This window comes from Vicugna pacos, chromosome 9 (assembly GCF_048564905.1).
Source record: "Vicugna pacos chromosome 9, VicPac4, whole genome shotgun sequence".
In the NCBI taxonomy this organism is placed as follows: domain Eukaryota; kingdom Metazoa; phylum Chordata; class Mammalia; order Artiodactyla; family Camelidae; genus Vicugna; species Vicugna pacos.
Genome location: NC_132995.1, coordinates 53335132 through 53355133, shown reverse-complemented (window position 1 = coordinate 53355133; position 20002 = coordinate 53335132). Strand labels below are relative to the sequence as shown.

The 20002-nt window shown below is 49.3% G+C and overlaps 1 protein-coding gene and 1 long non-coding RNA gene across 5 annotated transcripts in view; both read right to left on the bottom strand.

Annotated features, from left to right (window-relative positions):
• The window catches only part of ATP2C2 (ATPase secretory pathway Ca2+ transporting 2), a 58248-nt gene extending 52011 nt beyond the window's left edge, over positions 1-6237 (bottom strand). For both annotated transcript variants that reach the window (XM_072967839.1, XM_072967840.1), the window contains exon 1: positions 5999-6237. In XM_072967839.1, the coding sequence (XP_072823940.1) occupies positions 5999-6097 (99 nt within the window). In that variant the 5' untranslated portion in view covers positions 6098-6237. The remainder of the gene's footprint in view (positions 1-5998) is intronic.
• Positions 6238-6349: 112 nt separating this feature from the next.
• Positions 6350-18435, bottom strand: LOC140698204 (uncharacterized). Of its 3 annotated transcripts, XR_012075837.1 has the most exons (6): positions 17603-18435; positions 16628-16693; positions 15676-15817; positions 12271-13200; positions 10349-10439; positions 6350-7165 (listed from the first exon to the last, which is right to left on the bottom strand). It is a non-coding gene; the product is annotated as an uncharacterized lncRNA (long non-coding RNA). The 3 variants fall into 3 exon arrangements; XR_012075838.1 differs by lacking the exon at positions 16628-16693; XR_012075836.1 differs by lacking the exon at positions 17603-18435 and having other exon boundaries at positions 16628-17155.
• Between the last annotated feature and the right edge of the window lie 1567 nt (positions 18436-20002).

The window sequence follows — 20002 nt, the reverse complement described above, 5'->3', positions numbered from 1 at the left end:
GAAGGGACCCCATATTTTCATCTTGCCAATTATGTAGCCAGTCCTGCCCCCACCACTGAGTACCTCCCTGAGCATGGAGCTGAGTGTTCGACCCAAGGTTAGGAAAGGAACAAGACAGTTATGATTGATAATAAAAACCACTGCCACTCTTTGAACTAGGCACTGTGCAGGGCTTTAAACACATGTGCTCGCTTATTCTCGTTTTACTACTACATTCACTGAGGAAGGCAGGCCCGTGTAAGTATTTATATACATCACCTAACCTAATCTTCACGAAGAGCCACCTATGAGGAAACCCAAAGCCTCTAAGAGCACGAGCCCACTTGCAGACAAAGACACTCTGAAGTGGAGAGACGAAGTCTATTTACTCAAATTCACATAGCCCTGGTGATGGACCTCGGGCTCAAACTCTGGGCTTCTGGCCCCCATCCCTGGCCTAAACCAAGATTTCCTGGTTAGGAGTGGGCTTCTAGGCCAATCTTCTTTCCCCTACACCCAAGAGGTCCCCCAAATTCAGTCTTGCTGGAGAGGCATAGTCAGGAGGATTCTGAGATGTTCTCAGTGGTGATGCCAGCTGTCAGCTGTAAAGTTACCAGACCTGGTTAACCTGGGAGGCTGGTTTCAGTGATTTGAAATATGAAGAGTAATTACATGTGGCGCCTGACTTTGTTCTAGATGTTTTAAGTCTCTGTTCCTCCAGGGACTCCAGGATCATGAATTCTGAACACTTCTTCCTTGGCGTGGACTTGAATTTCAAGTTGGGTCAGACACGTGTTCTGCTGGGCTCCGTTCATCACCCCCGGGGAAGGTTGTGGGGAAGACGGCCCAGCCGGAAAAATACAGTCCATTTCCAGGGATCTGGGGCACATGGTGGAGTTAATAAACACAACTTTAAGAGGGTCTGCAACTTCAGCAGAAGACTACGTATTTCCCCATTGGGGCCCACGGCTCCCGACTCCACCAAGTACCCTTCCAGGTATTTTCCACCAGTAACACGGTGTTATGGGCTGGACTGTGTTATTCCCAAATTCGTATGTTGAAGTCCTAACCCCCAGTACCTCAGACTGTGACTATATTTGGAGACAGGGCCTTTGAAGATGTGATTAAGTTAAAACGAGTTGATTAGGATGGCCCTGATCTAATCTGACTGGGATCCTGTTAAGAGGAGATCAGGACACAGAGGGAAGACCAGGCGAGGACACAAGAAGACAGCCATCTGCAAGCCTGCTGGTTCCCTCCTCTTAGGGGCTCAGGGGATCTAGGATTCCTTATCCCGAACAAAACAGGTTATGACATTGGATCTGGGACACGGTTTCTAAAATGGCATCTTCAGACATTCTTAAGAGCCCACAAGTTTTCTAAGATCGTCCAAACCGAGAATGTGTATTTTAATAATCAGCCTAATAGAATATCTGATACAGAACTTCTGGGTGGCCAACTTATAAGACAGCACTGTGATGTGACACTAGGGCCACGTTTGCATCTGTGACAACAATCACATGACACTCTGAACGAATGACAGTTTCTCAGTGGCTCAGAACCGGCAGGAGAACGAAGCCATCACATGGTTCACAGTAGTGGTCTTGGTGAGTCAGCTCTAAAACGTCTCACCCTTGAAGAGCGGAGTTCCAATCCAAGCAAGGGCCGTAAGTGAACCCAGCCTCTGTCAAATCTACTTGCCACAGCTGATGAGCAGCTATTATGGTAATCAAGACAAAGTGAAGAAATATCCTTTCCACAATGCCTGGCGCTCACCTTATCTCCAAGTGAACCAGCCAGTTCCATGGTTCTCCAATGACAGCCTTTAAAATCAGCATTTTGGACAGTTTGGGTTAAGTATGAGGCTGGTTGCCCTAATCCAGCGAACAAATTCTAGATGTGTTTAAATGCCATGTTGTACTTACACATGGCATTAGACATTGCCACCATGAGCTTTGTCAAAGTCAAAATTCAAAAGTCTAAAGACAGAACTTAAGACTAATAAAAACACTAACAAAAACAGACAACTAGGGAGCAGACTTTGTGCCACGTGGGGTTCTGTTTTTCACCTGAATGATCTCATTTAAGGAACTATTACTTCCTACCACTGTGGCGGACAGCCTCTAAGATGACCCCTGATCATCCCTGCCTCCCTTACTCACACTCTTGTGTAACTCCTCCCCTTGGGAACCAGAGAGACCCAGACTCTTTCTAATGAACAGAACATGGCAGAAGTGATGAGACATCACTTCCAAGACTGGGTGATAAAAGGATCATCCGTCCTCAAGAAGAGAGCGGCCAAGCCAGGGGGCAGCCCTGTGGAGAGGCCCGTGCAGCTGCAGTCTGAGACCCACAAGCAGCCACAACAGGGAGCTTATAAGTAGTTCCTGTCCCCTTCTGCCCCGGGAGCCTTTAGATGAGACCACAGCCCTGGTGAGGGATGGACAGCAACCCCACGAGACACCTGGAGCCACAAGCACCAAGCGCAGCCACCCCCAGGTGCTCGACCCACAGAAACTGGGAGAGAATCAACATTCATTGTTTTCAGTTGCCTCATTTTGGAGTGATTGGTTATACAGTGATCGACAACGAACACAACCAATGTCACTGCCTGAGTTTTAATAAAACATCAGTCATGTCCAAATGCAGTTGCTACCTTTGTACTTCATAATTATATTATACTTCATAATTTTATTATAAATGTAGTTCTATTTTATCGAGTTGAGTTATAAGCACACACCTACTTTTACTGCAAGTATGAGGCTTATACTTATTTATAAGTCACATTTTGTTATGAATAATTTAAGATGGCATTGGGAGCTTACATTTCTTCAAGAAGATGGCATATATTGCTAAATTTTGAGAAACACCAATGATCTGTGTGTGCACATGCACGTGTGTAAAGCCTCAGAACTCCCTCTCATACAATGTCTTCCTGCAACCCAAGTGTGATCTCTTAAAAACGCAAATCTGTGTCCCGTTTACTGCATTCCTCATGTTTGGTGCATCTGTAAATAAATGAATGAATGTCATGCCCCAGCTTAAAAGTTTCAGTGATTCCCTGTTGCTCTGCGGATGATGCCCAAACTCTTCACCAAGCTCGAAGGCTCTGTGTTGTCCCCGTCTGCAGCCTCTTCCTCTCCTCTCCCACGAACCCCTGCCCCTCACTCCCTTCTGCCTAGAACTCTCCATCAACTCTGCCCTTCCCACACCTCCTAGTCTTTGCCATTCTTATGAATCTTAAACATCCCTTCTCATTAAATAGTCAACTAGGATCTGCAGTTTGGGACCCACCTCTGCCACAAGGACAGGGACCCACAAGGGCAGGGAGCCTGTGTACCTTTTCTCCACCCCATCCCTGGCAGGCAGCACTGGCCTAACACACGGTAGGTGCTCTATGAATCTAGACTGAATGAATGGGTGACTACTACACAGGTCTGTTGGAACCCAGTCTTCACCCTGCGGAGCCCCAGGAAGATGAATCAGTTCATCAACTGGGAAAGGCAGCTCAGGATGGAGCTGTGCCAGTCCCAGTGAAGAGATGGGAGCCCTGAGGGTCAAAGATAAATTCCCCAGAATTGGCACTGAGTCATCTGGGAAGCAAGAATTTCTGGTCCAATGTTTTCCTTACCCAAAGCTCAGGTCAGCAAAGAGCTTTTTTCCAGTAATGAAAGGGGGTCTCCCAAACGCTTTTCTTTTCATTATGCTGGAAATGCAGCAAGAATGAGCCAACTTTGGAGTCACAAGATCTGTGCTGATTCAGCGTCAGATGCTCCTGACTCAGGGGTCCTCCCCCATGCCTGTCTCAACCATCTTCCCCCTGCCCAGTCCCTCTGCTTTTTTATTCTCCATCATACCTGAGACCGTTGGATCCTGAATTAAACATCTCTTGTTTTCTGTTGACTGCCAGCTGCCCCCGTGAACTTTGTTTTGTACACAGGTGTATCCGTGTATCCTTACCACCTGGCTTGACCTGAGAGCCTCTCCATCCTCATCTGTCTCATGAGTATAATAATAAACCTCACCTAGGGGCGAAAAGACAGCGAGTTCTCAATAATAATTAGTATTACAACTAGGGTCACCTGGCCAAGTGGCGGGGCAGTTGAGAGGCTGCCTAGGACATCATATACAGTAAGTGCTCATAAAAGAGAGTTCTGACTATTGTGCAAAAGATCACAGTAAGCAAACTTTGCTTCTCTTTCAAACTTTCTTGAGGGGGAAAAAAAAAGAGTTCAAGTTGCAGGATGTAAGTGTGAGAGCCAAGGCTGGGAGCTGAGCTGGCAGGAAGCAGGTTACTTGGCCCGGCTGGCCTCCTCCCTCATCACACTTCCCATTTACTTTTCTTGTAATTTCCTGGGATTGCACATATCGCCTTTAGAGACAGGACATTTTGTCTCTCAGCCAGCCTTTGCTGCTGGCTGCCTGGGTCTCCCATCTCACCACCCCTCCGTACCATCACACACCCTTCATGGGACAGCTGAGAACACCTACCTAGTCTATATCCAGTGGGTGACCCCTGCTCCCTACATACCTACAGACAGGTGAAGGAAGACCTGTCCCACCCTCGAGGGCCCCTCTGAAGAGCTTTGGGGACATGAAACCCACTTTGGTGCAGAGATCAAATTCACCCCGGCATCTCTATTCATCTTACATCATCCCCATATCTGGTGCACCTGGCTCACCTGAATACTTGGCAAACCTGGACATCCTATAAAATCCAATCGTAACCAACTACATCAGAAGTGTTTGAAAAATACCCAGTTTGATGCAAAAATCAAAAGATAGGAAGAAAAAAAAGCAAAGTAACACAAAACAGGCAACCATGTTGGCAAACTAACTTCATACTCCTTTAACAGAACAAGTTACACGGCATATAACTCTATATCCAATCCATGTTTAATAAATACGTCGCTTCAGAAAAATAGATTTGAGAACAGCTAGTTACACAGCCCTGTGGTCTAGCACCCTAACACCAGAATTCTCATGTTAACATCCATTTGTAAAATACTATTTTTTAAGTGCACATTTAAGGTTCATACAACCAACATGTTTTGACTGTTGTCAAGTTTTTCCAGCTGATCTCTTTCATCAAAAAGAAAACTTAACTTTGAGGTTTCCCTTCAGCTGTCTAAAGACCATGAGCACCTCCAGAGCTCATTCCACTTCAGCAATTTTATTTTTGAATAACTGATTACACTTCAAAGAAAAACAAAGTGCAACCCAGAGACGCTTTTGCAGAAATTCAGTGCTCTCTGCTCTTGTATCCTGCAGTGAGTTCTGCTTAGAAGCTAAGGACAAAGTTGGTGGGTCACCGGTCCTCCCTGCTTCACCTCTGGGTTCTCCATGTGGAAGGGCTTTGGGGGACAGCTTTGTCAGTTTGTCCACTGGTTAAAAATTCCCCTGGCCCTAGAATCCTATTGGTTTATCCTAGAGGGTCTTGGAGACTGCAAAGTTAACATACAAATCTGAGTGGCTTTTAAAAAGTGGCTCTGTGGCTCTGCGGTGGTGGGAAGAGAAGCTAGGATGCAGGGCCACTCTTACCTTGATTCCCATCATTACTGCTACTACTACTGCTCAAACATTTGTGTAACAGGTTTCATTTTTGTTTTTTCCATCTCTTTAATAACCACCTGTGCCCCCTTCCCCCGCCGCCGACTCTGAGTCACTTCAAAAACTCCAGATAGCAGCCGGCGTATGGAGACCCAGGAATTTAAATTCTCTGCAGTCAGAGAAGCCTAGGTTAAGTTCTCAGCTGGGTCGTTTGCTAGCTGTGTGCCCAACTCAACCTGTCTCGGCCTCAGTTTCGCATATGCAAAATGGGCTGGGAAGCGAGGGTTAAACGGCGAGCTCCCGGCCCAGAGCAGAAACACGAGCTGGCGTTGCTATGAAGACGCCTTTCTAGAGCCACGGGGAGGCAGGATAGCTGAGGGAGCGCAGTCCGCAGCGCGAGGATAGGGTCTTGGGGTGGGGTAGGGTGGGGGTCAGGTCGCACACCCTGCGCCCAGTCGCTCGGACTCACCAAGCTTTCCAATTCGCCCCTCTCCAGCGGCTCGTACTGGTGGCCTGCGCCCGAGAAGGTGAGTTTCTGCAAGAACTTGGAGAAGCGGCCCTCGACCATGGTGAGCGGGCGGAGGCCCCTCTCTCAGCCTCCCGTCACGCCGGCGGCCGCCCCTGCCCGCGTCCCTCGGTCCCTGCTGCGCCCGGGGCTGGCTGCGTGCACCCAAGCTTCCCGGGCCAGCCCAGGTTACCAGGTAGCCGCCTACCTGCTCGCCGCAGGTGAGGCCCCGCCCCCGGGGCGGGGCTGCGCACCAGGCAGCATTCGGCACACCTGGCCCAGCCCCGCCCCGCCCCGCGAGCTTGCCCGGGACTTTTCCAATCTTGGGGGGCCGCAGCAGCCCAGGAAGCCCCCGCCGCTGCAGCTGCGCATCATAGCTGGGGATGTTTTCCAAACTTGCCAGAACCTAAGAAACAGCTGGAGTGGGGGATGGGGTGGAGGTGGGCGATAAACGCTTGTTTAAAATGCGGTTTTCCAGATCCCTCCCTACCCTGAGTCCCTGGGTCTGGAGCGGCCAGGAAGCTGGACTTCTTACCAAGCGTCGAGGTGATCCTCCCTCGACGGAGTGCGGTCAACTAAGATGCTGAGAGCACGGTGAACAGGAGCTGAGTCCGATTCCTACCGCTGCTGGGAGTGGGAGGCTCCTGACCAGGCACAGGGACTCTCTGAGCCGCGGTTCCCAGTTTATTATTTAAGAAGAAGCTAAGACCTCACCTCCAGATGCGGGACAGTTTGAGGATTCCACTGCCTTTGGGCTCCTCCCGTGTTGCATGATCTCTGAGCTGTTTATTCTCACCTGCACGACGGGAGCCTGCGCTTGCTAATCGTGGGACCTCCAGCAGGTTTCTTGCATTTTCAGAGCCTCGTTTACTGATCTGTGAAACGCCCACCACGAGAGCACCTCCTTCATAGTGAAGTGGGAACATCTGATGGGCCACCTTGGCTAGGAAGAGCTCAGGGTAGGGCTCGACATAGACAGCATCTGTTGGTGCTACATCAGCGTCACCCTCCTCCTCATCATCACATGGAAGTTGCTGGGCTCAAATGGCTCCCAAGTTCGAGTGAATGTGCAGTGTGGATGGTTCCCAGCCTCCAGATGGATGTATTGAGAAGTGTAAGGGTTTTGGCTTTCTGTAGGAATGGAATTCAGAACAAGACCCACTACTTAAGAGAGAGGTGGCTTTGGAGAAGTCTGTGCTCCTCCTCTGTGCCTCAGTTTTCTCATCTGTCAAGTAGGGTTACTTAAGGACCCCCCAGGACATATGTGTCCATTAAATTGTGCCATCCCTCCCTGGGGGAGCCCAGCTGCTCCCCAAGGGATGGCCACCTGAGCTCCATTCAACCTGATCAGCAGTTCTAGCGGTCCTTCTTGTTCCTCCTGCCTTTTCCCTCTTGCTCCAGACACCATGCTGAGTGGCCCCACCAATTTCAGTGAAGGCCCAGAGATCATGGAAAAAGTAAAACTGGTGTGCGTCCAGATTTGCATCCCAGGCCTGTTCCTTTGAAATGTGTGACCTTGCACAACTTTCCTTACCTCTTTCCACCTCAGTTTACTCATCCACAAAATGGGGATGACGCTCCCTATCTGCATGAGTCAGGGTTCCGACAAAAGACAGATGGCGCCTCAAACTGAGTGCTTTGGGGAAAGTTTGATAAACAGTCTGTTTGTGAGCAGGGGGTGATGTTTTGGTCAAATGCCTTTCCCTTGAATGCCCTGCTTCTGCTCCAGCTCAGAGTTGTCAAGGCTGGAATCTGTGGATCAGAGACGAGAATGCCCAGGGCACTCAGTAAGTAAATTCTGGGTTGGGGATATTGTGCAACACCCAGACCTGTTGGGACGGAAAGAAAAAAGAACACAAAGAAGAAGGAAAAAAGATGGAGTGGATCACAGAGAAAGCAGTTAAAGAAACCAGCTTTGTGACTGGAATGGCTGAACGAGCCCTCTTAGGTTTGAATTTGCTTAATTTTTGTTTTTGTTGCATTGTGATCAGAAAATGCAGTCTGCACATGTGTCTACTAACTTTTCTTCATCTATTGAGACTTTGTGCCTGGTTTGTATGCAATTTGTGTAAATATTTCAATCCCACTAAAACAAGGGTATTGGTAAGCTGTACTTTTCTTAGTAAATCAGTTTGATATTTATTCATTCCAACTTTCTGGCTATGTTGTTCATGTCTTTATGTATTTTTGACTACTTGATCTGACACAGGAAGACAAGGAAGTGTTCAGAATTACCCAGTTTAATTGTTTTCCTGTCCATTTTTTCCTTTGGCCTTCAGCCTGCTGAATTCTTGAGTCTGCTCTCAAGAAATCCATTGACCAGTTTGCTGGGAAACTTTCTAAGGCTGGCAGCTCTGAAGGTGACCCAGGTGCTCTGACCAGCCTTAGAGTCAAGGGCACGACTCAGACCAAAGCATCCAGCCTTTCTTGAAACATCTGCTCTGGGCATGTTGAACAATAAGGTCATACTCTTCAACTCCCATTCACTCTCTCTCTATGAAAGTGGTGTCATTTCATGACCCATATATTATCTCCCAACAATACACCCTGTTGGGAAGCCAAGATGCTGTCCCAAGGCACTGGAAATTTATTTGGTAATAAGCCTCACTGGCAAATTATAAGGTTGGGATTTGAAGGCATCCTTTTCAGAAGGGGTACAGAACACAAAGGAGATATATATATCTACATATATGTAAGATATGTAATTTACATATATGTAGATGTATCTCCTTTGAGATATATGTATATTTACATATATTAAAATATATCTCTATAAATACATGTAAACATGTAATTTACATATGTGTAAATATGCTTACACATATGTCTGGTTATATACATATACGCAAATGTATTTACATATATTAAAATATATACTTAGTTTTAGGACTTAGTTTGAAGGGATGGCTCTTTGCATAAACCTCAACTCTGTCTGGCTTTTTTAGTGGCTGGGCATACAAGCAATAATATAATCATTTTATAGATGAAGAAACTAAACTCTAGAGATGTAAAGCCACTTTCATTCATTCCGCAAGTATTTTTAAGCACCTGCTACGTGGCCCTGGAGCTGAGCCCCTGCACAGTCTGTCCCCGCTCCCTTGTACCCTCTCTCCCAGTGGGTGTGATAAGCTGCAGATAAATCACCACATGATGTGTTGTCAGGCAGTGAGCATAGTGGGTTGGGTCACGGTCCCCCTGAAAGCATATGTCTGTGTCCTCATGCCCAGAAACTGTGAACATAACCTTATTTGGGAGAATAATCTTTGAAGACAGAAGTGAGATAAGGATCTCAAGATGAGATTATCCTGGATTAACTGGGTGGGCCCTAAATCCAATGATGGGTGTCCCTGTAAGAGACAGAAAAGAAGAGACACAGATACAGAGGAGAAGGTCAAGGGGAGTTGGGGGCAGAGATGGGAGGGATGCTGCCACAAGCCAAGGCCCACCTGGAGCCGCCTAAAGCTGGAGAGATGAGAAAGGATTCACCCCAGAGCGTTTGGAGGGAGCCTGGCCCTGCCGACGACACCTGGATTTCAGACTTCTGGCCTCTAGACTGTGGGAGAATTAATGTTTCAAGCCACCTGGTTTGTGGTCACTTGTGGCTGCCCCTGGAAATGAGTAGAGTGAGCACAGTGGGGACTGGAGAGGAAGCGGGGCTGGAGCATGTAGGAGAGGTAACACCTGAGCAGTGGCCTGAATGAGGTTCAAAGTGACGCTTGTGGACATCTGGGGGGACAGTATTCCAGGCGGAGGGAAGGGAAAGGGCCGAGGCCCCAGGCAAAACTATGCTCGGCTCGTGTTCCCACAGCGAGACCTGCAGATATGACACGACTCACACCTTTGCACCAGCACTGTGGCCTCACTTGCCCACACGCAGCCTGAGTCCAGGCACTATTCATGTCATGCTCTGTCCCTTCGTCCACAGTCACTGTTTGATAAATGATGGGGAAATACTGGCTGAATACGTCCCACAGCTCTGGGCATTTCTGGATTTCCAAGGGGGCTTAACTCCACCAGGAGAGACAAGGTACAGCCCTACAGAACTTGCCACCAGGTGTCTTGGGACTTGCTAAATCCTGAAAGGTAAACACCCAGCACAAACACCACCACCACTCCCTCCTCCTATGCCTGTGGCAGACATCACCAGTCAATCACCGGGGACATTTCCCCGTTGGCTGGGATGGGCCTGGGAATCCTCCTTATCACTCTTCAAGTAGCTACTGACCACTGTTTCCCCCGGCACGTGAATAAACATCTTTACTGGAAGACTTTCAGAAGAGGAAGGAATGATCTTGGATGGGGGAGGTAACGAACCTTCTAGAAGGTGGTGGTATGGCTGGAGGGCAAGCTCACCATGTATCAGGTCCATCATTTACAGGACGGTTTACTCTTGCTGTTCTATATTCTGTGGGTTTTGACAAATGTATGATGTCACATGTCTACCGTTACTGTACCACACAGAATAGTTTCACTGCCTCAGAATCTCCTGCCCTCCACCTGTTCATCCCTCTCTCACCCCAAACCCCTGGCAACCACTGACCCTTTTACTCTCTCTATAGTTTTGTCTTTTCCAGAACGTCATAGATAAGTTGGAAGTTCAACTCCCTTTCAATGTCTACTTTTGTTTTACTAAACTGCAAAGCATCCAGGCCTGTGGCTCAGAGTCGAGAGAATTCCAATCCAAAAAGGCCCAAGGCCTTCAGATTTAAACTCACCAGTTCATGCTCCCCATAGTTACTCAGAGGTGACCCACTATCTCGGTTTGGCTGGGATGGTCCCCATTTTAGCCCTAAAAGTCCTGCCCCCTGAAAACCCCCTCCCTCCCAGCACACTTACACCTGCTCCTGTCATCCCCTGGCTATTCCTTTTCCCTCGGTTAAAGTCCAGACTCTTAAAAAGCTGCAGCCAGGCCATGAAGCCCTGCCCTCTGACTCTCTCACCATATCCCCTCTCCGGCCACACGAGACCCCTTCCATTCTCAAAGGTGTGCACTCTCTCCCTCTAGCCTCTGCCCCAGCCACCCCCTCTGCCTGGAACACTCCCCAGTACCCCCTCACCCCAAACTCTTGTCCTGCTAACTCCGGCTCACCCTTCAGGTTTTAACTGAACTGCACTTCTCCTTGTCTCTGGACCAAGGGAGAGGTCCTGCAGGGGATCCCCACCATTCCCATGATTTCCACAAAGTTACGCTATTTCATTACTTTGACAAGTTTAAAAGAAGGCACGGAGTGCAAACAACCCAAATGTCACAGCAGTGAATGGTTGAACAGATGTGGTCCATGCCTGCCATGTGTGTGATTTGACCATAAAAGGGATGGGACTCCGATCACGCTAAAAAGTGGCTGAACCTTGCAAGCTTCATGCTGCGAGAAGGAAGTCGGACCCAAAAGGGCCCTTAGTGTAGGAGTCCTCCATATGAAATGTCTGGAGCAGGCCAATCAATCCACAGGGAGGGAGATGAGTGACTGTGGGGGGCTGGGTAGAGAGGGAAGTTCGGAAAGTTATGGAGTTTGTTTTCGGAGTGATGATGACGTTCTAGAGTTAGACAGAGGGGATGGTTGCAGGACGTCGTGAATATACTAAAACCCACTGAACTGCAGGCTTTAAAATGGTCAAAATGGTGGATTTTATGTGATGTGCATTTTATCTCAATGAAGGTGTATATTTTAAAAGGAGGCTCTGAATTCTTATTTGTTGAATGGAAAAATGGAAAAGGAATGTGTTTATATGTAGTTAAACTGGGAAGCCAGATGGGGAGTTACATGTACAATTTCTATTGGCTTTCTGATATAATAAAGCATTCAAAGTTCTCAGTGACTCCCTTTGAAAGTTTGGAGAGCCTGAGGGTTCCCCAGTTAGGTGGTGCCCAATGGGTGGGGCTAGTGCTCAGAGAAGCAGCTGTTAGAATGGCCCTCCTGTCAACCCCGCTCCTCCCTGCACCCCCGCACCCCAGCCTCCTGGCTGTTGGTCAAACAAGCTGAGCTCAGTCCAGCCTCCTGCCTTTGAACGTCACAGGGCCCTCACCAGACGTGTTCTCCCCTCAGTGAGTCACAAGGCCCAGCCCTCCTCCCTTCAGGCCTGGGCTTAAGTGTCCGGATGTTGCCTTTGTAACAGCCCACTGAGCAGAATTCACATTTTGTGTATCTTTCTGTAGGTAAATTTTGCTTCCATAAAAACTTCTGATAACGTTTAAAAAAGAAAGCAGATAGAAGGTTAATGAGAAACAGGGTACTTACCCCATTGCGAGGGTGTCTCCATGAGAAAGTTATGAATTACAAAGCAGAACAGTCACGTGATGGTGCAGAAACCCGCAGACCTCACCTGGACCAAGGGAGCAGGGCGCCAGGACCACCGATGGGACAAAGGACATTGTGTGTCCTGCCCCCTGTGCACTGAGGGAACAGAGCCTCACTTTAGGGTATCTCCGGCAAAGTGCTGAACCCAAGCACCACCAGGAGGAAACAGCACTCCCACTAGGAGTGGCAGCCCAGCAAACAGCTGGCTTGTGCTCTTCAGAAGTGTCAGGAAAGGCAATGGACAGCCATGGAATGTTCCAGATGAGAAGAGACTACTGAAGAGTCATAATGATCAAATGCAACTTGTGATCCTGGATCAGCTCCTGGATCTGGGGGAAATGTCTTTACTGTTTGCTAGAAAGGACATCAGTGGGACAACTGGTGAATCTGAGATAACAGCCTTGTCTAGACGTGAACTTCCGATTTCCGGCACTACCTTCGTTACGTAAGAGAATGTCCCTTTTGGACGTGCACCCTGAAGTTTTTCGGGGTAAAGAAAGTTGCAGGGAGCAGGCACACAGACGTGGATAATCTGTGAAGAATATATGCAAACCTGAAAAGGTCCCATATTGTATGACTCCACTTTCAGAACATTCTTGACATGACAAAATTAGAGCGATGGAGAGCAAATTCAAGGTTGGCAGGAGTTAGAGATGGTGGGACTATATGATGACAGAGCAATTCTGTCTCCTGATAGAGCTGGTCCTTACATGGGTCTGTACCTGAGACCCCATACATGGAAACAACACATCCACACTGTAGCGGCCCGGCTTCCATCCAGCATGGCAGTTATGTAACGTGTGACACTGGAGGATCTCAGTGAAGGGTATGCAGGGTCTCTCTGTGTCACCTGTGCAGCTTCCTGTCAAGCTGTAATGATTTCAGAATAAGATGTTAAAAATATAAGAGATGTGTCCCCTCACCTCTGTCACCCTGCCCTCCCCTATCCTGATTTATTTTCCTCCATAGCTTTTATTCACTGACTTCATCGATGTGTTCACGTTCACCATCAGGACCCCCCTCTCCCCACCAGACTGTCAGTGGGTCGAGCAGGGAATTTGTTCCTATGACTCTTGCCTTATTCCCAATCCCCGGAGGAGTGCCTGGTGCATAGTAGGTGCTTAACATTGTGACGAAGTGATAAACAAATAAGAGAGGTGTAGCCAGAGGCAACCGAGGGCTTTGGCCACAGTGAAACTGAAGAGGCAAGACCCAGGGACAATGACATCGTGGAGCACGGCCTACCACCTGGGAAGGCGGGTGCTCCCAGGGTTGCTGGACTAGATACTCCAGTTGCACCTACATGATCAGTGTCCCCCAGGGTTTGGGTTTCACTGCCGTCTGTAGCAGCCAGCCTGGGCACAAAGAGACTTCTGATAGTAAGCTTGTGGGGTGAAGGGGCGGCCGCAGTGAACCTGGTTTAACCAGTAGGTAGGTGAGCTGGTTCGTTCATTCCACAAATACCTAAGAGCCTGTGGAGGAGACAGGCTGCTTGGATCAGGTGACAACACCGCCAGCAGATAGCACCGCTCACACGGGAACCCAACCTGGGAGACACAGAGTAGTTGAGTAACTTGACCTAAGTCACACAGCCAAGAGAAGAGGGTAAGCCAGAAGTCATGTCCCTGGAGCCAATGCCGGCACCTGCAAGCCTGATCATTGTGCTGCATTCAGGGAGCCCCTTCTAAGAAGCTCTCGGCCTACTTGGGAAGGCAGATGCAACCTCACCCATTTGCTCACTCACTGATTCAACAATCCTGTGTTTAGAGCCTACCATGCACCTGCACAGAGCTGGATATTGGGAGAGAGATGAGCTGGACATGGTCCCTACCCTCCAAGAGCTCTGGCTGGAGAAGGAGCAAACCACATGGCATGTGTTGCAATGTCACCTCGGGCAGGACCCAGTGGGAGCACGAGGGGGCACATGTGAGTCTTCCCTGGGCGGCTTGGGGAAGACTCCCAAAGAGGTGATGGAGAACCAGGACTGTAGGATACAGAGGAGCCCAGCGCATGGGAGGAGGGTGGAGATGGACAGTCTAGAAGAGGAGCACTTGCACAACATCCAGGCGGGGACGGGAGGGGAAAGATTTCAATGCACAGAATGCTTGGCACAGAGACTTGGGGGAAGCAATCCACTCTGCCAATTTCTACTCTACCACCAGTTTCCAGGACCCCTGGAGAAACGGACCTGTTTTCTGAACCTCGTTTCTTACAAGTTAGAACAGGAGAAGACTGCCCACCTACTCCGGGGCTGTTCAGGGCTAACCCATTCTCAAGACCCTTAACTCAATCACATCCGCAAAGTCCCTTTTGCCACGTCACGTCACACATACATCTCCAGGTTCTGGGGACTGGGATGGACACCTCTGAGGCCGTTACTCTGCCCACCGCCTCATCCATCTCCCCGCCCCACCAACCCCTTACATTTTATCTCTTGAAAGACTCAGGCTGTCTGACCTCTAGCATTCCCCTCAGTCTGGATTTTGCTGATTGCACACTCCAGTGCAGTGCTGCGGGTCCCTCCGTCCTGGGAATTTCCTGAGAACTGGCAGTGGGATCTGGAGGCTGGATCAGGCTCCAGCTTCATCTCCTTGATCCTCTGTTCTTCCATCAGGAGGCTCCTCATGGCTTGTGGTCTTTTTGTGACGTTAGTACTGTTGATGCTCATGTCCAGATCCCTGCAGTCTGGGGATGTGATATTCTAATCCTGTCTTTGCCTTTTCATGTATTTGTTGGGACATTTTATCAAGAGATGCTCCCCCCTCCACCCATGATTTGTTACCAAGGGGACCAGGAAAGGCAGAGTCACTCCTGGATACCTTCCCTTTCCGGGTTTTCAAGATAACAAACTGGTTCCCATCAGCCTCTGAAGGGTACCCACTCATTTTCTTTTTCTTTTTAATTGAAGTATAGTTGATTTACAATGTTGTGTTAGTTTCTGTGCCCACTAGATTTTAAAAACACTTTTGTGAACTCATGAATTTAAACCTAGATGGGTTTCAATCCATTGCAATTTTATCCTTACTGAGGCTCCGACGGTCATGTCTTCGGCCCCAGGGAGCCTTTTCAAGCTGGCTTTTGGGTTCTTGTGGCATAATCCAAAGAGTCTCTTTTTGATAGTCCTCTTGCCATCTGGGAAAACAAAATATTCCAGCCTTCTTTTGTACATTTTCAGCCTTAGAATCAGCTATTTCTCCAAGAAACCCTGCTTTTTAATTTTCAAAAAATGGGAAATGGCATTTCGAGACCAGAACCTGTGTGTTAGGCTACAGAAGTGACCGCTTTTTCTAGAATTTTTAAGGGGGCAGGACTCGTTAATATAAGCATATTTTTCAAGTGAAATACCTTGGGAGTTCACACCAGGAGCCTCTCCAATGTCTACAGGTGGATCGGGGGTCTCACTTCCTAACTTGCTGTCCTGATCACACTGTATGATTGGCAGCTTCATTCTCTCAAAGGTTAATCCTGTGACTCTCCTCTCACATGCCTGCAGGCAAAAGAAACAAGATTTCTATCAATCTGTTAGATTTTTTTAACATCTAAAATGTTAGATTTTTTTCATTTAAATTAAGAGTTTGAGAGGTTGTGTCCTATTTAAGCTAACAACACTTAACTCGTGATTCAGAGCCTTGGGGACAACCAAACCCGGGGCAACTGTCACACAGTGTTAGCTCAGAATCCAGCCCCAACCTCCTGCTACCCCTAGCCTTCCTGGTGTCCAGGGTCCCCGATACTCTTTGACTGTTCCTGCCTCCTGTCTCCCCACTGGGCCCCAAGGGAGAGGAACCTTCGTCAGGCTCCCAGGGGCATCGCAGCTCTTGCAGCTGGGAGGCCCCTCTCCTATCTTCTCCCTGGGACTTTGGGGAGCCCATCACCCTGGGCAACCATGAGCTCCTCCCTTACTATCTCTTGCCACATCAGTGCCTGCAGCCTCCCTGCCCCAGGGGAACTCCCTGCTCTTCCCAGCAGTCCCAAAATCTCCTTCCCACTCTCTCCTGGGAGGCCCCTCCTCCCAGCCCTGCCTGTGAGAGTCAGGTTCCTGGTAACATGTTTCAAGCTCACACCCAAGCATCCAATGATGGCATGCAGATGAAGCCACCTACCTCAGTCCTGCCACCCATTTGGTAAGAACAGCAAGTCCTTCCAAAACACCTGCTATGCACCAGGAACCGCTCTAAGCACTTAGTAGTTTCACTGCACAGCTGGCCCAGGAGGCTGGCGCTGTCATCGTGTATCTTATGGAATAGGAGACTGGCTCAGGGCCATCTCGGAAGTGGCAGGAGGAGCCAGGACTCACCGACTGACCACTGGGCTCCTCAGTCAGCTGGAAGACAATACCGCTTAAGGCCAACCGCCCAGCATCCTTTGGTGAAGGGACAGAACATGTATTAATAATAAATCAACTGAATGCAAGAAGGGAATCCTGTGCCGCTGTCTTCCTCGAGAGCGGCAGTTCTGGAGCCTGAGCCGACCTCAGAGTCACTGGGAGGGTGTGGTACATCACAGGCTGCCTGAGACAAACCCAGAGCCCCTCACTCAGTAGGGCTGGGGTGGCCTGAGAATCTGCATCTCTGAGTTCCCCGGTGATGCTGATGCTGGCTGCTGCTGGTCTGAGGATCCCACTTTGGGAACTGCTACTCTAGTAACCTTGCCTGTTCTTGTCCTGGAAGAACAGGACTTGCCTGGGGCTGTGCTCCCTCCCAGGGCACATAGTGTGGCACTTCCGACTTAAACTTTCCCATCCAGGTAATCCTGTGATAATAATGACCTTAAGGCTATGTTCCCCCAAATCCTCATCTGTTAGAGATGCATGCTGAAGCGCTCCCAGGTGATGTATATGATGTCAGGGGATTACTTTAAAATATTGCAGACTCTCCTCTTGCAAAACTTGAGGGTATTGATGGGACAATGGCAGCTAGCTGATCAGTCCAGAGAGGTTCATTCTACCACTTTCTATGCCTTGTTTATATTTGAAAGTGTTCATAATAAGACTTGATTTCAGGTGGGGAAAAAAACTGTCCCCTACGACTCAGTAACTGGGTGACCTTGGGTTAGAAACTTGCACTATCTAAGCCTCAATTCTTTCTCCTGTCAACATAGGTGATGGTATCTTTCCAACTGGGTTGTTGAGGCCACAGTGGATGTTAGACGTTAGCACACACTTTGGCACATAACCTGTGAGATTTTAATTCCCCCAATTTACTCTGCTCTCACACCTTCTCCATCCCCGGTCTGGCCAGGGTAACGCCTAATGGGCAAGGACTCATCCCACCTGTTCAACAAGTTCCTGAGTTGTGTGGAACTTTCCAGAAGCCTGCCCATCTGGGAGCAGGAGGCGTCAGAGCAGGAGGCGTGGGCACGGAATGTGGGGCGGGGAGGCCGTGCATGTGTTCCCCAGACTTGAGGCCTCTGGGCAGTCACAGGCAGGATGGTCGCTTAGGAGTCTCGGCAGCTACCTCACACTGTAGCTTGGACCTGCTGGGAGCTTCTTCACGTGGTCACCGGGTCTGAGACAGGAAAACCCTGGCATCCAGTTCAAAGGTGGTTTCAGTGGATTCCATGGGGACTTCAGCTTGCCAAACTGTCTCAATCAAGGCATTTTGGGGGTGGCGTTCTGTATTGTTTGGGTTGGGTTTGGTTCTGATTGCAAATAACAAAACCCCCTTCGTGTGCTAGCCTGGGGCAAAGTCAGGGGCGGCCAGCGAGTGAGGACCACGGAGCCGTTTCCTTGAACCTCAGTACAGGGAGGGCAGCCAAGTCTACTATCAGTTGGAAGCAAGTCCTGGAAAGCTGTCAAGACCCAGTGACTTCTCCTCCTCTCTCCGGCTCCTTCTCCCTGTCCCCCTTCCTCCGGAACAAGGCAGGAGGTGGCCTCCGCATAGCTCCAAGTCCCACCCCTCTATCCACCACCAGCCGAGCCAGCTGAGGTTTGCCCAGCATTTGCTGTGTGCCAGGTCTTGGGCAAAAACTTCACCAGAGTTTCACATAATCCTGCAACAGCCACGCAGGAAAGTGCTGTTTTCATCCTTCCGACTTCCAGAGAAGGAAACCGACGCTCGGAGAGGTTCAAGAAGTTTCCTAAAGCCACACTGTTGAGCGAGGAGGCTCCCCAGCCTCCTGGTCGCCGCCATGCTACCTTCCAGCGTCAGGAAGACGCAAGGGCGTGTTCTTTGGAACCTGATTGGCTTAGCTTGAGTCAGGTGACCAGGCTCTCTACCAATCAGCTGTGGCCAAGGAGACTGATCTCAGAGTACCAACATGGCAACCCACAGGCCCCGCCTTAGAAAACTGTTCTCAGGCGGAGCGGTGAGGTTGGGATCTGATCGCGCTTCTGTTGCTTTTCTCCTTCCCTAGTAGCCTTTAAATCCCTGCAGCATTTAAGTTCCCAATCATGGAGTTAGATGAGGCTTGAGTTCAAATCCTGCATCTGCCGTTTTCCTGATGGTCTGCTCTTGGGCATACATCACCACTCTAAGCCTCAGTGTTTTCATCTGTAAATGGGGATCATCAGACTGGCCTCTCAGAGATGTAGGGAGAAGCAAATGAGATAATAGCCCAGGAAAACCCTTTAGTGGTTTCCTGTAATTTTCACGGTCAATTTTCAAACTCAAGATGTGAACTGGCGAGCACCTACTTAACCTACCCTGTATCCTCCCACTTCCAGAGTTCCCCTTCCTCCAGCCATGTCCAACTGTGCCTCTGCACATACTGTTCCCTCTGCCTGGAATGTCTTTCCTCTTCTTCCCCAATCTAAGTTAGCCGACTTTTCCCCCTGTAAGTTGTGTCCACATCTTAACCCCCAGGACCCCAGAACCTGTGAATGCGACCTTATTTGGAAATGCAGTCTTTGCCAATGTACTTAAGAATCTTGAGAAGAGATGATCCTGGATTTAGGGTGGATCCTAAATCCAATGATAAGTGTCCTTATAAGTGAACACACAGGGAAATTTGGGACACAGAGACGTGGAGGGGAAGGCCACGGGATGATGGAGGCACAGATTGGAGTGATGTGTCTGTGGAGGAACGGCATGGATTACCGGCCACGGCCAGAAGGTGGGAGAGGGGCATGGAATAGATTGTCCCTCAGAGCCTCAGGAAGGAGCCAGCTCTGCTGACACCCTGATGTGGCCCTCTGGTCTCCAGAGCTATGAGAGGATACATTTCTGTCATCGATGGTAATTTGTACAGTGACAGAAAACTTGTACTCAGGAACTTAGTTCAGACATGCCCTCCTCTGGGAAGCCCTTCCTGACTTCTCACCTGGCACAGATGCCCGGAGCTGACATAAACTTTATCCTAGCACTTGCCCACCAGGCTTGTGATCACCCACACACCCACACACCCACACACCGGTGTCTCCCCCTCCAGCTTCTTCCAGAGGAATCCACACTCCAGCAGGCCTCGAAGCTATCAACAGATGACGCTCTGATGGTGGAATTTCAGGCAGCAGCCCACAGGTGCCTGCAGGGAGAAATCTGGGTGCCTCTCTCTTTACTGTCTGCTAGTTCTGACCTGTCAAAGCACATTCCCTCCAGCCACTGAGGCCCAGGAGGAGACACTGTTGGTGTGAAGACCAGCAGAGTGCCCTGGGGACAGGGCCTGAGCTCATCCCAGCTTCTGGGGGACTTCCCACTAGATGGGACTGGATGGGGTGGAGAGAGGAGAGGCTGGC